Raw genomic sequence first — 20,634 nt, 5'->3', positions numbered from 1 at the left:
TCCCAGGACATGCACGAAGAGAGGAGCAAGCTGGTGAATGAATATGCGTGTCGGGTGCTGGAACTTCTGGGCATGGGGCATCGTCTCTTTGTGCCTCGGCTGCTTGCGGTGAGATCATCTTTTCATGAAATTAATTAGTTGGGAATTTGCCATTCTCCTTCCCATCCTTGCCTCTGCCCTCAGGAGGGATGAGAGGACTCTTATTTTTTTCCTCTCACCTTCTCATAATCTGTCTCCTAAGCACTGAGCCTTTCTTTTTTATTTTAGCACAGGAAGGCTGGATAATGGGGTCCAGTGGCACTCCTTAACTAGCTTGAAGGATCATCAGCCAGGACTGAATAAAAAAAATCCCATCTTTCCTAAATCCCTGAGTGCTTTTGTTTTCAGTCCTGTAATGATTCCAGATAAGCAGTGTGCTCAGTCACCTTCTAGGTACTGACGCAAAGTGCATTAACAGTCAGCATTTGAGATATTGTATTTCTGACATCACAGGTTGGCTTTAAAGACTCATCAAAAATCAAGCTGTATTCATGCATTTTGACTTTTGCTATTTCTGTGTTTGGTTTTGGAAAGGCAGTGGACATATGTTAAAAAGTTGAAAATACTTGTGTAGAATGATTTGGGAAGTAAATTGTTAAGGGTGTTTTCATCCATCATGGCAAATGCTGTATGTGTGGATGGTGCCTGCACTTGGTGTGCCATGTTGTGGCACAGAGAACATGCTTTTATCATTTCTCCTGGTGTACAAAGCAACCTCAAACCCACAAGAGAGTGGCAAATCTGGGAGTCAGTGCCTAGTCCTGACTGGATCTGCTCAGGGTGTTGCAACCACACCTGGCTGCAGCTCAAAGCATTGCTCTGTCCATGGCCTGGCACACTAGAATGACATTTCTGTGTGATCATGGGAAGACCGTCCTTTCCTGATCCCCCTCATTTTCTGTGGTGTCTTTCCTTTATTCTCATACCCGTATTGTGGTTAAATACAGTGATCTGTCCATTTTTTTCATACTACTGAACGCATCTTGGTGCTCGTCAGGATTCACAGAAATCCGTATGCTCTGTATGTTGCAACCTGTTCAGTTGTAGCAGCGTGGGTGGTTGGAACACTGTCTCCTTGCCTATGGACATGCCAAATGAAAATGAAAAATTCACAAATTCCTTGATTGCTACAGTGCAGCTGGATTTGGGGATTTACAGTCACTTGTAGAATTGAGTCTAGTCCCTGATGATGCGTGTTTTGAATTGTTAAGTGTGTTATCATTATTCCAGTTATCTCCTGGTGAACAAAACACTCGTCCTGCTGATGAATTTCTTGGCCAAGGGCTGCCAAATCACCGTGAATTGTGATGAGCTCTAATGAAAGCAGAGACAAAACCATCAAGCTCTTTTTCACTTGACTTAATCAGGCTTTGTATTTGGCCCTCCAGATGGAGTCTACCAGGCAATTTCACATCCCTATCTTCCAGGCAGTTTGGCTTTGCTGTGTGACATAGTACTGTTTATTAAGAAAGAGTGTGAAAAAGGCAAAATAATACAAATAGTGCTTTGTGTCATGAGGGAAACTTGCCTTGTGGAGTCAATGTGATTCCCTGTCAGGTTTTATTAGTTAAATATACCTCTCTTGACATACATACACCCTTCTCAGAAAGGACAGATTGTGTTCTGATAATGTGTTAAAAATGAGGAATCTCTGAGGATTGAGAATTTGTATATTAAACAGAACTGAAAATCCTTCAGAACATCAGTGTTTCCTAAAATTAGGCACTTTTGGTTTTTTTAATGTGTGTATCTTCTCTCTCTGCTGTGGTTTTAGGGGTAAATGCCTGGGATGGGTAGAATATGTGTCATTGCAGTGTTATAACACTGCATAAAGGCATAAAAGACCTTTATGCCAGTCTTAGAAAAATTCTGATAACCTCCTCACCTGAGCACACTTTTGGGCAGGTAGAGCAGCACCAGTTCAACCCTTTGGGATGACCTGGGATAGATGAAGCCGGATGATTTTCTTACCCATCTGCATCAGTTCTTTATGTGGCACAATGAACTTTGCCATGTAAGTTTGAAGCTACATAGAAAGGCAAGGGTGAAGTGCTGAGCAGAGAGATATGGCTGAGTGCGCACAAGATCAGTGCCATGTTTGTAGATCCCAGCTCTCCACTCACAAATCTAGAGGTGTTTTATTTTTCCACAGCATTTTCGTACCAGTGTGTTACAGAAAGCATGGATTTTATTTAGGAAAATAAGTGTTTGATAATATAGCTGGACATAGAAGATGCCTAAAGCGATGGCCAGAGCTGCATTCACTTTGCCAGCAGGCCCTCCAGGCCTACTCCTTTGCCTGGAGTGGGTCACGCTCTGGGAACAGGAGGCCTTAGATGTGGCTTGAGCTATGGCTCCATGGCCTTTGGGCTGTCAGATTGCATTTGAAGGAGGCAAGGAGGAGGGGGAGGTCTTTTGCATAGGATAAAAAGGATTTATTACTTTGGGGAATCCACGGGGCAAAAGACAAAGATGGTGAACGTGCAACAACTTAAATATGGAGGAGGTTCATGGGGAACGTACAAATTCTTAGCAAATTGGAGAAATTCTGAAGAGGGATAAAGGGTAGGGTTCACCAAGACATTATCCAATGAGAGAGGTAGGGGAGACTACTGGGTCACATGGACAAATGAGATGTCGAGTTTTAGGGGATTTCAAAAGGGAATTCCAAGCAGGTTGCTGGCACAAAGCAGGATTGACAGGGAATTCAGGATAGATTGGCATGGTGAGTGGGAGGGTAGAATTTTGGACTAAACTGTTAGCTTGGGCAATAACAGAACATACCATTAATAAGAAACACACTGCAAAAGATGGCAGCAATGGAGTTTATTGTCCTAGATGTGTGTTCTAATGTTACTGCAGCATCATAGTTTTGTCCATCAAACTTGCCCAATCCTGGACTCCGAGTTTATCCAGCACAAAAGATCAGGATCTTCCTCTCTGAGTCATTGTGCAGCTCTCACATTTGTGGCTCGTGAAAGGGCAGCACAAAGCAAAATCTTGCAATATGCAGCAATACAGTCTTGTTTAGAAATAGATAGCCTGTGTATCTTGGTTTTACAGTTTGTTTTATACTTGGTTTTACATCTTTTTTAAGAAGTTAAAACCAGAAATTTTTTAAAAGAAGTTAATATCTGTGTGTTATAGGCATTAAACAGAAATAGATGATTTTATATTATATATATTTATGTATATAAATACTATGTTCTGAAAAATTGGAGGATATTTGCAAGCATTTTGAGTGTCCCAGAAGCAAATGTAATAGTAAAGCATGGCCAGATTCTTTTCAGACTTTAACTTCTTGGCTTCATTTTGGACACATGTTTATTAAAGTGTAAAACAGGTGGTTTCTGCTTAGTGGCATTCTACAGAAATCTAATTATATACCTGAAAGTCTGTGGAAATAAGTAATTTTTATCTGTTTGTATGAAGGAGGACAAACTAAATTAAGGATGTGCAATATGGTTCATCCAAAATTTCTTCTGTTATGTTAGTTCCCATGTGGCAATAGGAGTTTTGATAGAGTCAGTAATAAATGAAGCTGCAGACTTAATAATTGAAGACAGAGAAATTAAATTAAAGAAAAAATCCAAGACTTTTCCCTTTGTCTTAATTACAGTTTCCTAAATATTTTTGGGAAAGCAGTAGTAACATTATTTACTAAAAAAAAAATAACATTGTTTAAGTCTCTCATTCTATTCTTGCTTTTTGAACATTTGCTATTTTTCCAAACTTTACCTTTAAATTTGAAAGCTTTGCTAATACTTTTGGGAATGGGCTTTTCCTAATTTTCAACTTACTCAAGATAATTTTATGACTGTATTGAAATACTTAAATGATGTGGGAAGAACATTTGAGAACATGTTTAATCAAACCCTAAAAGGCAAACTGAGCCTTTTGGTCATAGTTCTGACTGACTTTCCTTGTTTGCGTGGGTTTGAAAATAATTTTAATCAAATACATGTTGACTTAAAAGTAGCATCTATAATAATAAAAAACTTTCCTAAAGTTCCCAAATGCACAAAAGTGCAATGCACTTAAATGATTAGCTCATTAAACTTAAAAATTGTTTATTAGGAGAAATCAACTGTTTAGAAATTAGCTGTTGGTGAGTTTCAGGAGTTGAGTGACTTGAAACAAAGATTTACAAATATCTACCTGTCAAACAGCTGCCAGAAGTTTCCAGAGATACCTTTATAATTAATTGATTAAGATCACAAAATGTCAGGAAATGTGAATCCTGCAATGTCAAAATTTCTATTTTTCACTCTTTTCCTTGTGATTTTAATAGTTAAACTAGTATTTTGATAAACAGATTATTTTAAGGAAATGAAAATATTCAGTAAAGTAGAAGGAGCTGATGAGCCTGGGCTCTATCACTCATTTAAACCAGTCTGTACAATATGATGATTTGCAGTTTTCGTAACTATGATCTTAGCTCAGGAAACTCTGTTAGAGAAGTTCTTATTTCCATGATGTTACGGGATTTTCATTGACTACAGATTTTTCAGCATGGAGAACTTGGAATTGTCAATAGTTACAGTTTAATAAATCTAATTTATTTGGAGACTGTTAAAAATAGTGCTAAAACAATGATTCAAGTAGAGGCCTAGGAAAATTAAATCTGATTTGTTTTACACAGAATTGTTATAAATGAAGGGAAGAAGAGAGAACTGGATGTGTAGGAGTATCCCAAGACAGAAGATTAGCAATGTAATTGGGAAATCTGTTTGAACTGGGTAGTGATTGCAGATACCAACATGGCTGAGAACAAAGAGAGATCCATTTCTGTGAGCTGGGCATCGAATTCTAATTTTTTTCTTAATACCCATTAGATTAGATATTAGTAAGGGGGTGATTAGGTATCGTAAAAGTCTGCCAGGGAAGTGTTGGGGTCACCATCCCTGAAAGAATTCAAAAGATGTGCAAATGTGGCACTTAGGAACATGTTTTAGCAGTGGACTTGGCAGTTCTGTGTAAGTGTTTGGTTTGATGATCTTGGAGGGCTTTTCCAACCTTAATGATTCTATGATCCTGTGAAACCTGTACTGCTTTTCTTCTACCATTATCCAGTGAACTTCCCTAGAAGCCCTTGGTTTCCAGCTTGGGTTGGGTAGTGATGCTGGGCCCGACTGGCTGTTCCCATCACACTCGGCAACTTCCTACAACCAGCCCACTGGGGGTGTGAAACAGTGATCTGGCTTGAAGTGTAGCAAGACTGTTTATAACCTGAGAAAAAATCATCCAGAAGTGTGATGTTGGCCATACTAAATCTAATTAATCCAATAACAACTGCCCCAGCTTTCGGTAAGCGCAGCATTCTTGTCTGATTGAGCCTCAGCCAAGTTGCGCAGCTGCCAAATTATTGTGGACAGGATCAAATGCTATAGTTTGTAAAGCTGAACATTTCTCATCAGCATCCCCAAGGCAGCTTTTCCTGGGTCCCTGCAGTGTTGACCCAGCAGCTTTTTTGGCAATAAATGGTGGGAGGATCAAATAAATCTTGGGCAAACTCAATAAGAAAAGAATAGAATAGAGGTGGACATGGACTTTGGAAAAGGTCTGTAGTAACAGGACAAGAGGGGATGGCTTCAAACTGCCAGAGGGCAGGGTTAAATGGGATATTGGAAAGAAATTTGTTCCCTGAGAGAATGGTGAGGCCCTGAGAAGCTGTGGCTGCCCCATCTGTGGATGTATCCAAGGCCAGGCTGGATGGGCCTTGGAACAAACTGGTCTGGTGGAAGGTGTCCTTGCCCATGGCAGAGGGATAGAATAAGGTGGTCTTTAAGGTCCCTTTCAACCCAAGCCATTGTGGGATTCTCTGGATTCAAGTGTATTGGGAATGAGGAAGTAGGAAAATCTTATAAACATGAGTGCTAAGCAAAAGATTTGGAAACCATAAGTGAAATAGAAATGATAGCAGTTTTCAACTGTGGGGTTGAGAGCAACCATGTGAACGTTTAAAGCCTCTTTCCTTTGGTTAGGTAATGCCAAATGGCACAAATACCAAGGAGCCAGAAGACATCCTGTTCCAAGTATGGCAGGAAAGGTTTAGAGATAAGGTTTATAGATAAGAAAGCAATAAAACATGGTAATATAGCGATTCCTATAGGTTGCATGCAAATATTAGGAAATTAGCATCTTGTGGTAGATTGGTTAGTGGAAATTAGAATACTCAACATAGAAGACGTATTGTAAATGGAAAATCGCTCTCTATTTTTCTCTCGCTGTTATTCTCTCTTACTCTCTCTCCCTCTCATACTTCTCTCTCTGGTCTGCTCTGAGTTATGGTTGGCAGCTCTTAGCAGGACCTTTATACCCACGCCCTAACAATAAACTACAAACTTCAAGACCAGAATATAGAGAGCTCCTAAGTTTGTCCTGACAACCGTCCTCCCGACATTAACTCCCACACAAGTGGATAATAGTATAGTTATTAAACTTTGAACGTATGTGTGTGTAATGTACCCACTGTGTAATGAGGCCAAAAATGACACTGGATGTTTGTTACCCAGGAGAAAGAGGAGAATACCCACATGGAAATGTTGGCACACATGGAAATGGTGGTGGTGGTACATGAGCAATTAGTTCAGCAATTATCCTTAACCAAAAGTGCCTGTGATGCTGCTGAGGTACTTGCACTTATACACATTACACAGTGTAGATCTCCACCAAATGAGAACCTACATTGACAGAGTTTTGTTTACTCTTTTCTAGGTCAAAACCCTTCAAATTCACATTTTTGAAATGATGTCCTGAATGTCTTGTCAAGACCTTCCGTTTCTGTGAACTGTTTAAAGTAACTGTCCCAAAGCTTGGGATTTGGTTCCTTCTGAATCTCTTAGTGCTGGTCTTAGTAACCTGGAGGACGGGACATTTGTCCCTGTGAATCACATTGCTCTGTCAGTGGCAGGAGTGGATTCATGGTGAATGTCTGACATCTTCTGACCTTTTAGACTTGATGCCACTGAGACGTCCAGGAGTATGGGAGATGTAGAAATGAGCATGTAGAACATTTTCTGGCTTGGTGTTCTTTGAGAAATTGGGTCACGGACTTCATCACTGTGACATGCTGATGCCTTGTATGAATGGCATGCTTCTGCTCTTCATGTCTGTGGCTATGCATACATTAAATATATATACTTTGTCTTTTTAAGGCAGTAACATGAGAATCAGTAATGATCTAATACACAAGCTTTATAGGAAATATAATAATTTATCCTAGATTTTGCTGCTTGCTTGGGTTTTTTTTCTCCTCACTGACATCTTGACAGGCTGAGCCAGAATCCCTTTCTTACCTGGCAGGTATAGAATGATAAAATCCATTCCCATGTTGCAGTCCTCTGTGCTGCCTTACCTAGGATTTCTTGGATGGGCTTTAGCCTTTGTTTGTTTTATGAAGCAGAGTTAAGAAAACCAATTTCAAGAAGGATGACTTTGAGCTAATGTGAATATTGGTGGTCTGGAATGCATCCAGTAAATGACAAATCAAGTAGAAGAGCATGACTGCATGTTCCTAGGGTTTACTGAGTTCCCTGTGTTTAATTGCAGACCTCCAAAGAGGACCTTCTACAGGCTGATTTTGAAGGAGCTTTAAAATTCTTCAGAGTTCAGTTGCCCAAGAGGTACAGAGCTGAGGAGAACGCCCGGAGACTCATGGAACAAGCTTGCAATATTAAGGTAAGGATGGACTTCGTTGCTTCTCATTCACCTGGGAGTTTGTACAGGAAGAGTAAAATGCAATGTTACGAATAGCAGTAGCACGTGGAAAGTAAAGAAATTAAATAACTGGTTTATTGCTTTTTATGTATGTTTTATAATTACACGCACACTTTCTGTCTTTAAGGAAAGTGAATCTGTGACTTTTTGTCAGCTTGGGTACAAGCTAATAATTAAAAATGGTGCATTATCAACAATTATCAGAATTCACTAATTAATTATTTGTTTTATAAACAGTAATTGCAGTAAACTAATTAATCACTATGATAATCGTGCAAACAAAGCTCATATGTTACTTGTTTCGCTCAGAAGCTTTTTATCTGCTGAGTGCTGCATATAATACATTTGAGTTGTGGTAGAAATGGGTTTTGTTTGTATATCAAGCTTACCAAGACAGAATATGTTTTTATATTCTACGCTACTCAAGATTCTGCTGTCAAAAATCAGGCTACTCTGAACATACTGACTACAAGTATTGGACTTGAACCAAATTAGAAAAACATGACATGTAAGCTGTTGAGGATGGAAACCTGTTTAAAATGGCTGCAGAGGTTCATAAAGTGGTCATTTGGAAGGTCCAGGATTTTTTTTTTTTTTTGTTGGAATATGTATCACTGTGGAGGGGCTTAACATCTCGGAGAAAAAGCATTTTCGTCATTTCTTGGAATGTGAACTCTGATAGAAAGTGCATGTTTGGTATGGCCCAGTGATGCATGGAGAACATCTCACTAGGAAGTGTGTTTCTCCAACACTCTGCCTCTTTTTATCTCTCTCAATATATTTGTTAATTTCCCTTGTGCTGTTTAATTTGATCATTTATTAAGCAAGGGCTTTTTTCCTTCTGGTTAGAACACTGATCTTATGAAAAAATAGGTCTGGCCATCTGAATGTTTATTCCAGCCAAGGAAAGGAAGTTCTGTGCAAGCATTTTAGTAAAATTGTATTTGAATTTTAAGTCTGCTGTTGAAAGAGACTATTTGTGTCTTGTACTATTGAGTACAAGGCTGCAGTTTCACAGAATTCACAGAGAATTCACAGAATGACTAGGCTGGAAGAGACCTTCAAGATCATCGAGTCCGACCCATGCCCTAACACCTCAACTAGACCATGGCACTGAGTACCACATCCAGTCTTTTTTTAAACACATCCAGGGATGGTGACTCTACCACCTCCCCGAGCAGACCATTCCAGTACTTTATCACTCTTTTCGTGAAAAATGTTTTCCTAATATCCAACCTGTATCTCCCTTGGTGCAGCTTGAGACTGTGTCTTCTGGTTCTGTCAGTGCTGCCTGGAGAAAGAGGCTGACCCCCACCTGACTACAGCCACCTTTCTGGAAGTTGTAGAGAGTGATAAGGTCACACATGATTCTCCTTTTGTCCAGGCTGAACACTCCCAGCTCCCTCAGCCATTCCTCACAGGGTTTGTGTTCCAGCCCTTCACCAGCCTTGTTGCCTCCTCTGGATGCACTCAAGTGTCTCAATGTCCTTTCTAAACTGAGGGGACAGAACTGGACACAGCACTCAAGGTGTGGCCTCACCAGTGCTTAGTAGAGGGAAAGAGTGACCTCCCTGCTCCTGCTGGCCACACCATTCCTGATACAGGCCAGAGGCCATTGGCCTTCTTGGCCACCAGGGCACACTGCTGCCTCATGTTCAGCTGGCTGTTGACTAGCACCTGCTGGTCCCTTTCTGTCTCGGCACTGTCCAGCCACACCATCCCCAGCTTATAGTGCTGCAGGGGGTTATTGTGGCCAAAATGCAAGACTCGGCACTTGGACTTCTTAAACTTCATCTTACTGGACTCAGTCCATCCATCCAACTGTTCCAGGTCTCTCTGCAGAGCCCTCCTACCTTCCAGTAGATCAACACATGCTCCCAGCTTAAGGTCATCTGCAAATTTACCAATGAAAGACTCAATACCCTCATCCTTGTCATCAGTGAAAATATTGAACAGATCTGGCCCCAGCACAGACCCCTGGGGGACAGCACTGGTGACTGATGCCCAGCTGGATGCAGCACCGTTCACCACCACGCTCTGGGCCCGGCCATCCAGCCAGTTCTTAACCCAGCACAGAGAGCTCCTGTCCAAGCCACGGGCTGCCAGCTTTTCTAGGATTTTGCTGTGGGATACAGTGTCAAAGGCCTTGCTGAAATCCAGGTACACAACATCCACAGCCTTTCCCACATCCACCAGATGGTCAGTTGGTCATAAAAGGAGATCAGGTTGGTCAAACATGACCTACCCCTCCTAAACCCACACTGGCTGGATCTGATACTCTGGCCATCCTCTTAAGTGCTGTGTGATGGCACTGACATGAACTGTTCCATGACCTTACCAGGTACTGAGGTCAGGTTAACTGGCCTATAACAATGACATGATTTTAGTCATGCTCATCATGTGGTAGAATCACAGGGAACACAGAGGTTGTATGAAGAGCAGTTGTGTGTCTTGTTGAATGCAGCAGAACTTGCTCTATTAAAAAAAGGTCAAACCAGACACTTAAACTGCTTTTTTATGCTGTATGAAAGAGCCACCATGTGTCTTTCCACTGCTTATGGGCTAAATTGGTACTTGCAGACTAAACGATAGATTGTTTTAGAGCAAGTATCACACAGTAAGTGAATGGAGGATTTTCTTCACATTTCTCAGCTAATTACAGTCGCATAAGAACTTAAAAACAGAACTGTATTGTGACCAGGCTTTGTAGTGAGCTGTATCTTTTACAGTGTTTCTTTTAATTTTGTTCCCACATTACTGCAAAACAAAATGGGAGTTTAAATGTAATAAAAATCCACCTCTCCTTGCTTACTTTCTTCTTGAGCTTTAGATGAGCTACTTCTCATCCTACAGAACTCAAATTTAAAACTACTTGGTGTTTTTTTCTCCTTAATTTCACAGCTATTCAGCTGAGTTCAGGATGTAACCCTTGGATTTTGAAAGTGCTGTATTGGAAATAGCTCTATCATATTGCTTTTTTTTGAGAAGGATTGGTATCTATCTTTTTCTTAAGAGTAGATTTGCAAATACAAAGAAAAAAGCTGCTATTAAATGAAATTTCTATGTAGAATGTGCTAGAGAATTTTTTTAACTAAGAATTATTTTTGGTGGGTATTCATGAGGTCTGGACTTAATGTCATTTACCAGTAAGGAAATCACTGGGAACATCAGTGGAATTAGATTAACAGTAATGTTTTCTTACAGGGCTTGTTGGGTCATATTCCATTGTTAAAGAGCATTTTGAGCTAATTCATACTATGACATAATATGGCCTAAGAAGTTATATAGCATGGGATTGTAATCACAGAAGGATTTTTATGCTTATGCTTTGGGGAGGGCTTTTTTTTTTTCTACTTTCTTAATTTTTCTGTCTTTACAATAGTTTTCAGAAGTTTTTCTGTGTCTCTGTAAGCCCAATTTGATAATTAATGAATGAAGTAAGACTGCTAGATTTCATGAAGGTTTGTCCTAATCATGATGATGAATACATCTGACAAATTCTTCATGCTCAAACATCTGCCTCAGTTGCCTTTTATGTCTTCTTGCCGTTTCTTTTGTACAGATCCGTGTGTCCTAAAGAAGTTACAATGACCTTGGATTTTAATAGAGGAGCCCCATCACCTCTGTTCTTACAACCTGACTTCAGGCAGGTTAGGTGTACAACTGGAGAAGGTCTCACTGGGAGATCTACTCCATATGAAAATTTCCTGGATTGTCAGTTTTCTGTGAATTCTGGGAGTTGTGCCTATTTCTCCAAGACTGTCCTGTGTCATTTGGAAACAGAGCAGAGCTGCCATTCAGAAAGTGTTACATTGCAGCTCTGGAAATGCCATGAGGTTGAGTGTACCAGATGGATAGGTAGGGACATCCTCCGAATTACCAAGGATAGGTGGGATGTCATTCCTTGGGACCAGGGAAGGTGAGGTGAACACATGGGATGAGATATACAGGTTGTTCCATCAAGGGGCAGCATCTATAGTGACCTTCTGTTACGGGCTCAGGCACTGTAGTGACCCCTGGTCTCATCTTTCACCTTCTTCAGTAGCAAGAAAGATCGCATACCTGTGTTGATCTTCTATCTGGATGTGATTTTTTACAGGCATGGTTTAACTCATGTTGATTTATGTGAATTTCAATGGGTAGGATTAAAAATAGCTGGTTTGCTCTCTCTCTTCTCTCTTGAGCATTCTCTCTCTCTGCGCTTATCTCTATATGTGTGCATTTATCCAGATACTTGGGAATCTTGCTATTGTGGTAAGACAGCCCAAATGCCGCAGATCAGTAAAGGGGGTAACTGCCAAAAGGCCCTGAAACTGCACAAGCATTGATTCTGCCAATGCTGTATCTATTTAATCTTACAGTATAAAGGACAGGTTAAAAATTGCTCATTTGTCAACTTCATAAGAAAAGGCCAAACCAAATTGAAAAGGGTTTGGTTTAGATGTGTAGAAAACCCCGCCATGTTTGTATGTGATTTCTTATTAGAAGCCAGTGATCAATTCCCCTTATTATGTGCCCTTATCTCTGAAGTGCAGATCCATTTATCCTGGTGACAAGGGTCCTGCTTTTCAATGCCTGTCCTGTTTGCAGCTCCAGCTTCCTTTTTTCTGCTGGGCTTTGTAGTGTGGAGCACTGTACTGAGCCAGCACCCTGAAATCAGATTAAAATGCCTGCAGTGGAGCTGGACATTAAAAGTGATTGTAATAAATGTTAACACTGTAGAAAGGAATGCTGTAAAATCAAAACAACAGTTTCAGCTTGAAATGTTTATTTATTTTAACTTATAATACTTATTTAATATTCAAATGAGCAGGCATGTTGCCCAGTAGTGAGGCTATATTTTCATGGTGTTGAAGCATTACATTAGTAAAACTCTTCAGTTATTTTATTTTGTTTGGTTGGTTTGGTTTTGTTCGTTTGCACTGAGTGGGTACTGTACGGGACATCAGGTATGTCATTAATTCTTTATCAGTAGGAAAGGAATACAATTTTAGTAGTAGTTAAGTATAATCACATTTTAACAATTTAAAGTCTGACTGAGTACAAATATTTTGGTGTCTTTGTATTAGTCACTAGTTAACATATGTGCTTGTGAGCAGTGGCATCAACCAGAGCAGTGTTGCAGGTAAGGGTCTTCAAAGAACTATAAAAGTTTAAGGTGGGAAAGTTGATACAAACATTTATTGTCTCTATCCTCAGCCATTGAATCACTTTGCCCAAATTTTAGTGGTTTCATTCAGCAAAGTAAGGAGGGCACCTGAAAGCTGCTGCATGGTTCAGCAGACCACCAAAATCCATTTTGTTGACCTCGGAGCCATCAGGAGTCAGGGCTTTTCAGTGTGACAGTGGATGTTTCTCTTCCAAATGGAAGTAGGAAAGAATCTTCAAAAGGCCTTCTGGCTTCAACTTCTTGAAACTGGTGCTTTCCCTATGGATGAATAGCACCTGCTTTCCATCCTTGACTCTGAAAATAGTACAGAGAGCAGGAGAAGAAGGTGGCAAGGAGTCACAGTTTGACAGCTTTGCCTTCTGGCCTCTTTGCCAGAATGTGTCTAAAATAACTCAGCTCTAGAAGTAAGAGGAAGTGAACCTTTTTCCCAAGCTGAACTTGAATCCCAGATGCAGGTTGGCTGGAGCATTGACTCACCACCCCGTTAGGTAACACATTAAAATATCTCATAAGAAGTTCTTTACTTGCAGTGGTCTGCATGTTGAGCAGTAGCAGTTCTGGAGTTCCTATTGACAGCACAGTGCTCATACTAATTTTTTAGCGGAAAAGGTCTCAACTCTCTATTCCTTTGGAGAAAACAAAACCAGTTACTGATTTTCCCAAAGAATGCCGAGTTTGACTATGAAGAAGACCTGTGACGATGGTGCCTGGCAGGTTTGGAGCAACTCTTACTCTCCCAGTAAGATGGTGTCCTTTTTAAAGACACTTCTGTGATGCAAAAGAGGCTGTAGAAGAAAAAACTTATCCCAGCATCAGTACTTACAAACCACGATGAAAAGGACAAAGCCACAGGATTTCATATTTTGTAGAGAAAGAGATGTAGGTAAAAGTACAGATGCAGAAATGCCTGGAAACAAGCTCTGAGCCCCATGTTTATGCTGGCACAGAAGTGTTCCTTGATACTGACTTAAGTATCAACAAAACTGTTGAGACTTAAAGTGGCAAAATCTCCCTGGAGGTGGAAATTGCTCTGGGCTTCCCTTGGATATCTTTATGGCAGTCAGGTCTGAGGGAGCGGTAGCAGCTTGGCAGTAACCATCATAGTAGTTCTGAGGAAATGTGTTTCTTCATATACAAAAGACACTGGGACCAAGGCACAACTTGCCAGCGAAAGTTTTGGTGTTGTCTATGACCCTGACAAATAGTGTATCTGCATTTTTTTAGAACTCAACTCCTGTGACCTGAGAAACTCTGAAATCTCTCCTTTGAATGGCAAAGGGAGAAGCTGTATTTCTACTGGGAGTTCGAGGCACCCACAGAGAATTATCTTCTATTTCTTAAGTCAGGAAATTTTAAAATAAATGCACTGGGAAGTGATTGCATTTAGGGAAAAAAATTAAAGCTGCCTTTGTCTTTTTCGATCAGCCATTGTGGTATGTGTCCTTCTCAGAAATGCTGTGGTTATTTTATTCCTGTAGATGTTACAGATATTAAAAAAAAAAAAAATTTGGAAACAGCCAGGGATGGGGTTTGGTATGGATGCTCAGAGAAGCTGTGGCTGTCGCATCTCTGGAAGTGTTTGAGGCCAGGATGGATGGGGCTTGGAGGAAGCTGGTGTAGTGGAAGGTGTCCCTGTCTGCAGCAGAGGGGTGGAACAAGATGAGTTTTAAGTCCCTCCCAACCCAAACCATTCTGTGATTCCATTCTGTGATTGTCTATTGCAGAAAGCTCCAATAATCCAGAGCTAATGGCGAATGCACACAGTGACTTGGGAGAAAAGCAGTTATTCACTCGGTGTGGTACAGAGAACAGTTGGGATGGGACATTGGGTTCATTTCACTTTTGACAAATTAAATGAAGTGACAAATTCTGAAGCACTGTGCTATGCTGAGATCTAGAGCTAAACTTGTAAAAATAATTGGGAAGAGAAGGAAAAGAAAAGGCAAAGTCTAACAATTTTCCCTTATTTTCCCCAGGGCTTTTGCAGATAAGCAGAAAAGGCACTGGGGGCACTGTCTTCATTTCATATATTTTTACTAGTGTTTGATTTCTCAGGCACCTGCACTTGGATTTATTTCTCTGCTTTGAAAATGAGGAGACCAACAAAACTAAGTATGGAAGACAGTGACTGCATTTCATAAATGCAGAGCTCTGCAGGGACAGCTGCTTTTAGAGCTGAAGGTCTTACTAATAACTTGCCATTACAAACACAGGGCATTGTTTTTGCATTATTGACACTGTTGGAAATCAAATTTAGCAAGTAGTTACTTGGCTGTTCCCTAAGCAGTGTGTAGCTACTGGAGCAGAACTGTAGCTGGGTGCTTTATAGGGTAATAGTCACATTTTTAGAATCTCCTGATTGCTTTGCTTCAGGATTCTCTGATTTCCTACAGTTAATTGCTTTTATTTTTAGCATATTGTAGCCTTGTTTCTCTTGTGGAGATAAAGTAGCATGGTAAGCATAGTGTTATATGGTTTATATTGTTAAGTATCATTATGTTTGGGCATAAGTAGATTACATCTGGCTGGTACCTCATTGTTTTCTCTAGTTGTTCAAGCAGCAGATGAAGATCAGACCTCATTGTGTTGCCCTATCTGTCTGTTATTCTTTCAGCTTCCTTTGCTAAATAAATGAATGCAATTTCCTAGACAATAATCTTTAACCAAAATTTGATTCTGCAATTCAATCAAAAGTAATGAAAAAACAGAAAATCTCATCTTCAAGTTATTAAATCATCATAATAATTGGTATAGATGCAGAAATCTGGAGAGAAACTATTTACAAGGGTGTGGAGTGACAGGACAAGAGGCAGTGGCTTCAAACTGAGAGTAGATTTAGATTGGATATTGGGAAGGAATTCTTCCATGTGAGGGTCATGAGGCCCTTGCAACAGGTTGCCCAGAAAACTTGTGGGTGCCCCATTCCTGGAAGTGTTCAAGGCTGGGCTGGATGGGGCTTGGAGCAACCTAGAAGGTGTCCATAGTGGAAGGTGTCTCTGCCCATGGCACAAGATTGAAAGAAGATGGGTTTTAAGGTCCCTTCTAACCCAAACCATTTTTTGATTCTGTGTTAATAAATAATCTCTTAAATCTAGGCATTAATGCAGTTTGCACACATGGCTCAGGGGCCAGAGTGTCAGCTTAAATCACTCATTTGCTGTGACAACAGAGCTGCAAAATCTTCAGCTTCAACAGCTGCCCAGCCCAGGTGCAGCTGCACGTGGCACCAGCCTGGAGGGTGCTCCTCACTCTTTACCTGTGTAAGAAATACAGGTGTGCGTTCACTAAATGCACACACACACACACTGCGGCTGATGTAACTTGAAGAGGCTCAGAGCTTAATGCATCAACCTCTGGTGGGAAAACAGTTAAACTATTGCTGAAGTTCTTCACAGAGTCAAGCAGCTGTCTGAACAGCTCCTTTTTAATCTCAAAAATCCTTTGGTTAACTGTAGTTTAGAGCACAAGATCAATACCCTTATTGTGCATCCTTGTGATGAGCAATTTCATGGTAGTCTGAGTGAGCCACCTGCATGTGCCACCTGGGACACTCCCTTTTTACACAGCAGGGAATATTGATTCTATTTCAGCAAGTCAAGAGCAGTGGGAAGAACTGGAAAAGGGATCAGGGCTTTGCTTCCTAACTGCCTAATGAGGATGCCATGTTCTACTTGCTCCTGCACGTCCCAAGGCACCTGTTGCAAGCAGCTGGACTGAATAATGCTTTTACAGTCTGAGAAACTGCTTTCCTTACCTCGGGCTGATTTCTTTTTCTACTGTTTATGACACACAAAAACTTTATTGTCAGACTGTTCCTTTTGATGATTTTGCAGTCTACCAGACCTGTGAGAAATGGGGAATAAATTCCATCACCTTGTCACTACTGCATTACTTTCAAATGCTAAATACTCCTGAAAACAGTGTGATGTCTTTCCTTATGAGGCAATAGTGATTTCTCTCACTGAAATGAGCTGTATCTGGTGCCAGAGAATACAGATTCCAGCACAGTTTTCTGCATTCCAGCTGATTGTCCAGGCTGTCATACTCAGGAAAGCTTGTATGGACACAAATCCTGTTGCTTTAAGTAGCAGCAGGAGGCTCTGAGGCAAATTTGGCCCTTGTTTTTCTTGTAATGTAAAGTGAAATGTAGGTTTGGGTTGTAATGAAGTTCCTTTAAAAGAACTTCCTTAGTTTTTCCCTTTTCTAAGCACAATGTGAAGCAGGGCATGTTCCATTTGCAGTAGGAAGGACATGTGGTAGGAAAGAAACATCTTCCTTGGCACAATTTGTGTTTCCCAGAATTTTGACAAGGAGTTCTGCAAAGGCAATTACTCTCTAACCAAGGGGGATCTGGTTTAGCCATATGTTGTTTTCTTTTGTCCCAATATGCACTAGAGCCATCTTCTTCAGCCAGCATGACAAATCCAAGTGCTTCAAGACTCGATAAAAACACTTCTGGTCAGGGCCAGGGATGTAAAGGGGAAGAAGGTGCTGCCTGGACTTGGTGACCCTGGAAAACCTCCACCCCTGCTTTCTGACAGCAGAGGAACTCCCAGCCTGGACTGAAACCATCTCCTTCTACATCAAGCACGGTCTCCTCTGGTGGCTGAGTCTCTAATGGAAAGGAGCAGTACATTTATAGGTCCAGCTGGGAGCTCATGCCTGGGCTTGCTGGGAACCCAGGCTCCCCTGAGAATAGCCAAGAGCCCCTCTCTATTTTCCTTTAATCTTTCTTTATTGTGCCATTCACAAATGTTAGTAATGAACCTGTCTGACAGAAGGACTTTACTATGCAGCGTTTGTGGGGTCCCTGTTTAAACAACAGAACTATTTCCCTATATAATTTGTGGATTCTCAACCTTTGATCCATCATACAGGAATATTATAGAAGATGATATACTGTCATAGGAATTTGGGGAAAAACTCCTGGAAAGGTGAAAAAAACCTGAGAAATATTCAAGTCACTGATGTAAGGAGTTTCACACATCTGGACTCACTAGTAAAAACAAGCACCTGTTGTTGTAAGATTACATGGGTCTGGGTTTTGTGTTTGTTTCCTTTTTGTTGCTGTTACAATATAAAGTGAACTGTAAGGATTAGGAAGAGAATATAAACATCTGTGCTCTGGGACGCTTCTCAGAAAGATCAGTAATGACGGCTCTTATTTTTTTAATGTGCCTTACCTTGCACTAATTGACTTAAACCAGCCTTTTATGCTGAAGGCAAATTTGTTGCTATTAGAAAAGAAGGCTTGTCTGCTCCAGTGGTGTAAGAACATACAGCACCTGTAATGAAGGAAAGTACTAAGCTTTTACTCTTGTGACCTTGTCCAAATAGAATGAAATTACAATATAATTCAATTCTGACATTCTGGAAACCATGGCAGTTGACATAAAGTGGTATTTCAGGAGAAATAGGCATGTGTTTTAGTACATCTTCTCTTTCAGTCTCCTAAGCATTATTGATGCTATTTTCTTGTCCTGCTTCCCTTGCTCCACTCTTAACACACATTCAGAACACAAGATTCCGGAAAATGTGCAACAGTCAATCATAGTTAACCTTGTAAATAAAATCCAGTGTGATGAAGAGTGATGTGAGCTGGTTCCTGCATATCTGGTGTATTTGTATTAATATAGCAGTACTTTTTAATCTCTTTGGAGAGGTTAAATCCTGGCATGCACACCTTCAAGGGCCCATTTAGGAAAGCTGAGAACAAAATTCTGTTTGAATTTTGATATGGTCTTTGGTTTTTGTGACCTAAACCAAGACTCTCCTCCTTCAGTCAGGAACTTTCCTCAGACTCAGGGAGAATGAACAACTTTACCAGATGCTTGACTCTGCAAATACCCCAGAGACAGATGTTTCACAGTAGGATTTTGTTATCACTTGTTCAGAGGAGGAAAAGCTGGAGCTGTGAGCTCAGGCCCAGACAACTCAGCCTGCAGAAAGAATTGCCAAAGTAATTACCCTCTATGTACTTCTCTTGCACTAGAATCACATTATTCCCAATTAACTCTTGTAGCATATAGGTTGTTTTGTGTGCACTAGGAATGTCGCGGTACACGCTAGGAGTCACTTATATTAAAGACAAAGACTTCTCAAGCCATGAGGCTAAAGAAGCATTTCATTGAAAGAGCAAACCATATTTATAGTGTGGTTCTCAAGTCTCGAACAGGACAGCAGTCCATTGGACAATAGAAGAAAACAAGTCTAGTCACATAGCATGAGAACTGTTTTTCAGTCAACACCAGGTGCTAACCTTTATTATTAATTCTGTTCTATTTTTCCCAAATGTTATCATCTTGGGAAAAGGCTGAGGCCAGAGATAAGAAACTGTCTCAGCCTGGGAAATGGTTTCCCAGCGTGAGAAAGAGAAAAAGAACTCAGAGCCTGAAAAAAGGCCTAGCAAATTCTGTCTGGGCCTTCAGTGGTGTCCACATAGGAATATCTCAGTGCAGTCAGTTATCTCTGTGTCTCTCCCTTCTGAGACTTGTCATTATACCTTTGATAAGCCACTTAATAGGCTCATTAAGGAAATGGACAGTATCTCATCTAAGTTTTCACTCACAGAGCCACAGTTGCCTTCCTTTCAACCCCAGACAAAGAGGGAAACAAAACATTGCCAAATGCATGTCTTTGGGCAGCTCCCAAAGACACAGAAGTAATTTTTAAAGTTGTAAGGATTGAAGGCAGCCATCCTGCTCTATACTGTGTAATTTCCTGCCTATGGAACTGGGGATAACTTCTAAACCCTCCACCCCATCATAGGAAAGATTAAGTGCTGTGATGGGGCACACAGAAGGATAAAATGCAGGTGAGAAGTTTCCCTGCTCCAAGTAAATTTGGTTCACTGGTAGCTCCCAGATGGTTTTCACTGTTGCTGAAGTGCCACAGAATTATAAGTTATCTGTAAATACGGAGTAAAATGAGTTATCACTGCTTTGTGTGTGTATAAAGCAGGGAGCAAGAGTTTCCCTTTGCGCCTCCTGTTGGTTTCCTGGACAAGCCACTTAGCCCCTCTGCTGACCCAGCTACCATCCCACATCACCTCTAAGTGGATCATGTGTCACACAGGTCCCTGGCTGTGCCTTGCTGCCAGGATCCAGATGCGTTTAGCAGTGGAAGACAGTTGACTGATACACTCCATCCCCAGATTAGGTGAGCCAGAAAAATCTTTTGTCCAGAACAGTCATTTAAGTCCTCCACAAAATATCCATGTGTTGTTCTTGCTGCTCTCATAGCTCAGTTCTCTTCTCTGCTATCTATATGATGATCTTCTTCTGTGTCCACATGAGGTTGTTCCAGAAGGATGGAGAAGCAGTTGGGTTCAGAGGAATTACCTGGCCAGAATAAGTGGATTTGTATTGCTGAGATTCAGTTACTTAAAGATTCACAGGGCGTACATTCCTTTAGTGAATGCAGAGATGGCATGGAGATAAAACCTGAACATGCGATGCTGGGGAAATATTTTAGGTAGCTGCCACTGAAAACATGCTCTATGGTAAGCTGGCACTAACATAGACAGGGGAGCCTGATAGAATTGGGTTTGAGCTATTTAAGATAGTTAATAAGTAATTAACCCAGGAGGTGACTGTGACAGACATCATTTTAATCAAGACTGAATTACTGGTTTCTGCATGCTCTGGAACTTATCAGTTTGCTGGCAGGACAAAGCCTCTCAGCCATGTTAATTAACAATCCCTGTA

General features: G+C 40.8%; 1 protein-coding gene across 1 annotated transcript in view; it reads left to right on the top strand.

The window, feature by feature from the left end:
* Positions 1-20,634, top strand: part of RABGAP1L (RAB GTPase activating protein 1 like) — a 247,065-nt gene that overhangs the window by 181,903 nt on the left and 44,528 nt on the right. Inside the window, 1 exon segment of the mRNA XM_079314187.1 lies at positions 7,591-7,719. Within this exon segment, the coding sequence (XP_079170313.1) occupies positions 7,591-7,719 (129 nt within the window).

Source organism: Erithacus rubecula (assembly GCF_903797595.1).
Source record: "Erithacus rubecula genome assembly, chromosome: 10".
Classification (NCBI taxonomy): Eukaryota; Metazoa; Chordata; class Aves; order Passeriformes; family Muscicapidae; genus Erithacus; species Erithacus rubecula.
The sequence above is the reverse complement of the archived record's forward strand: the minus strand, read 5'-3'. Positions and strand labels throughout refer to the sequence as shown.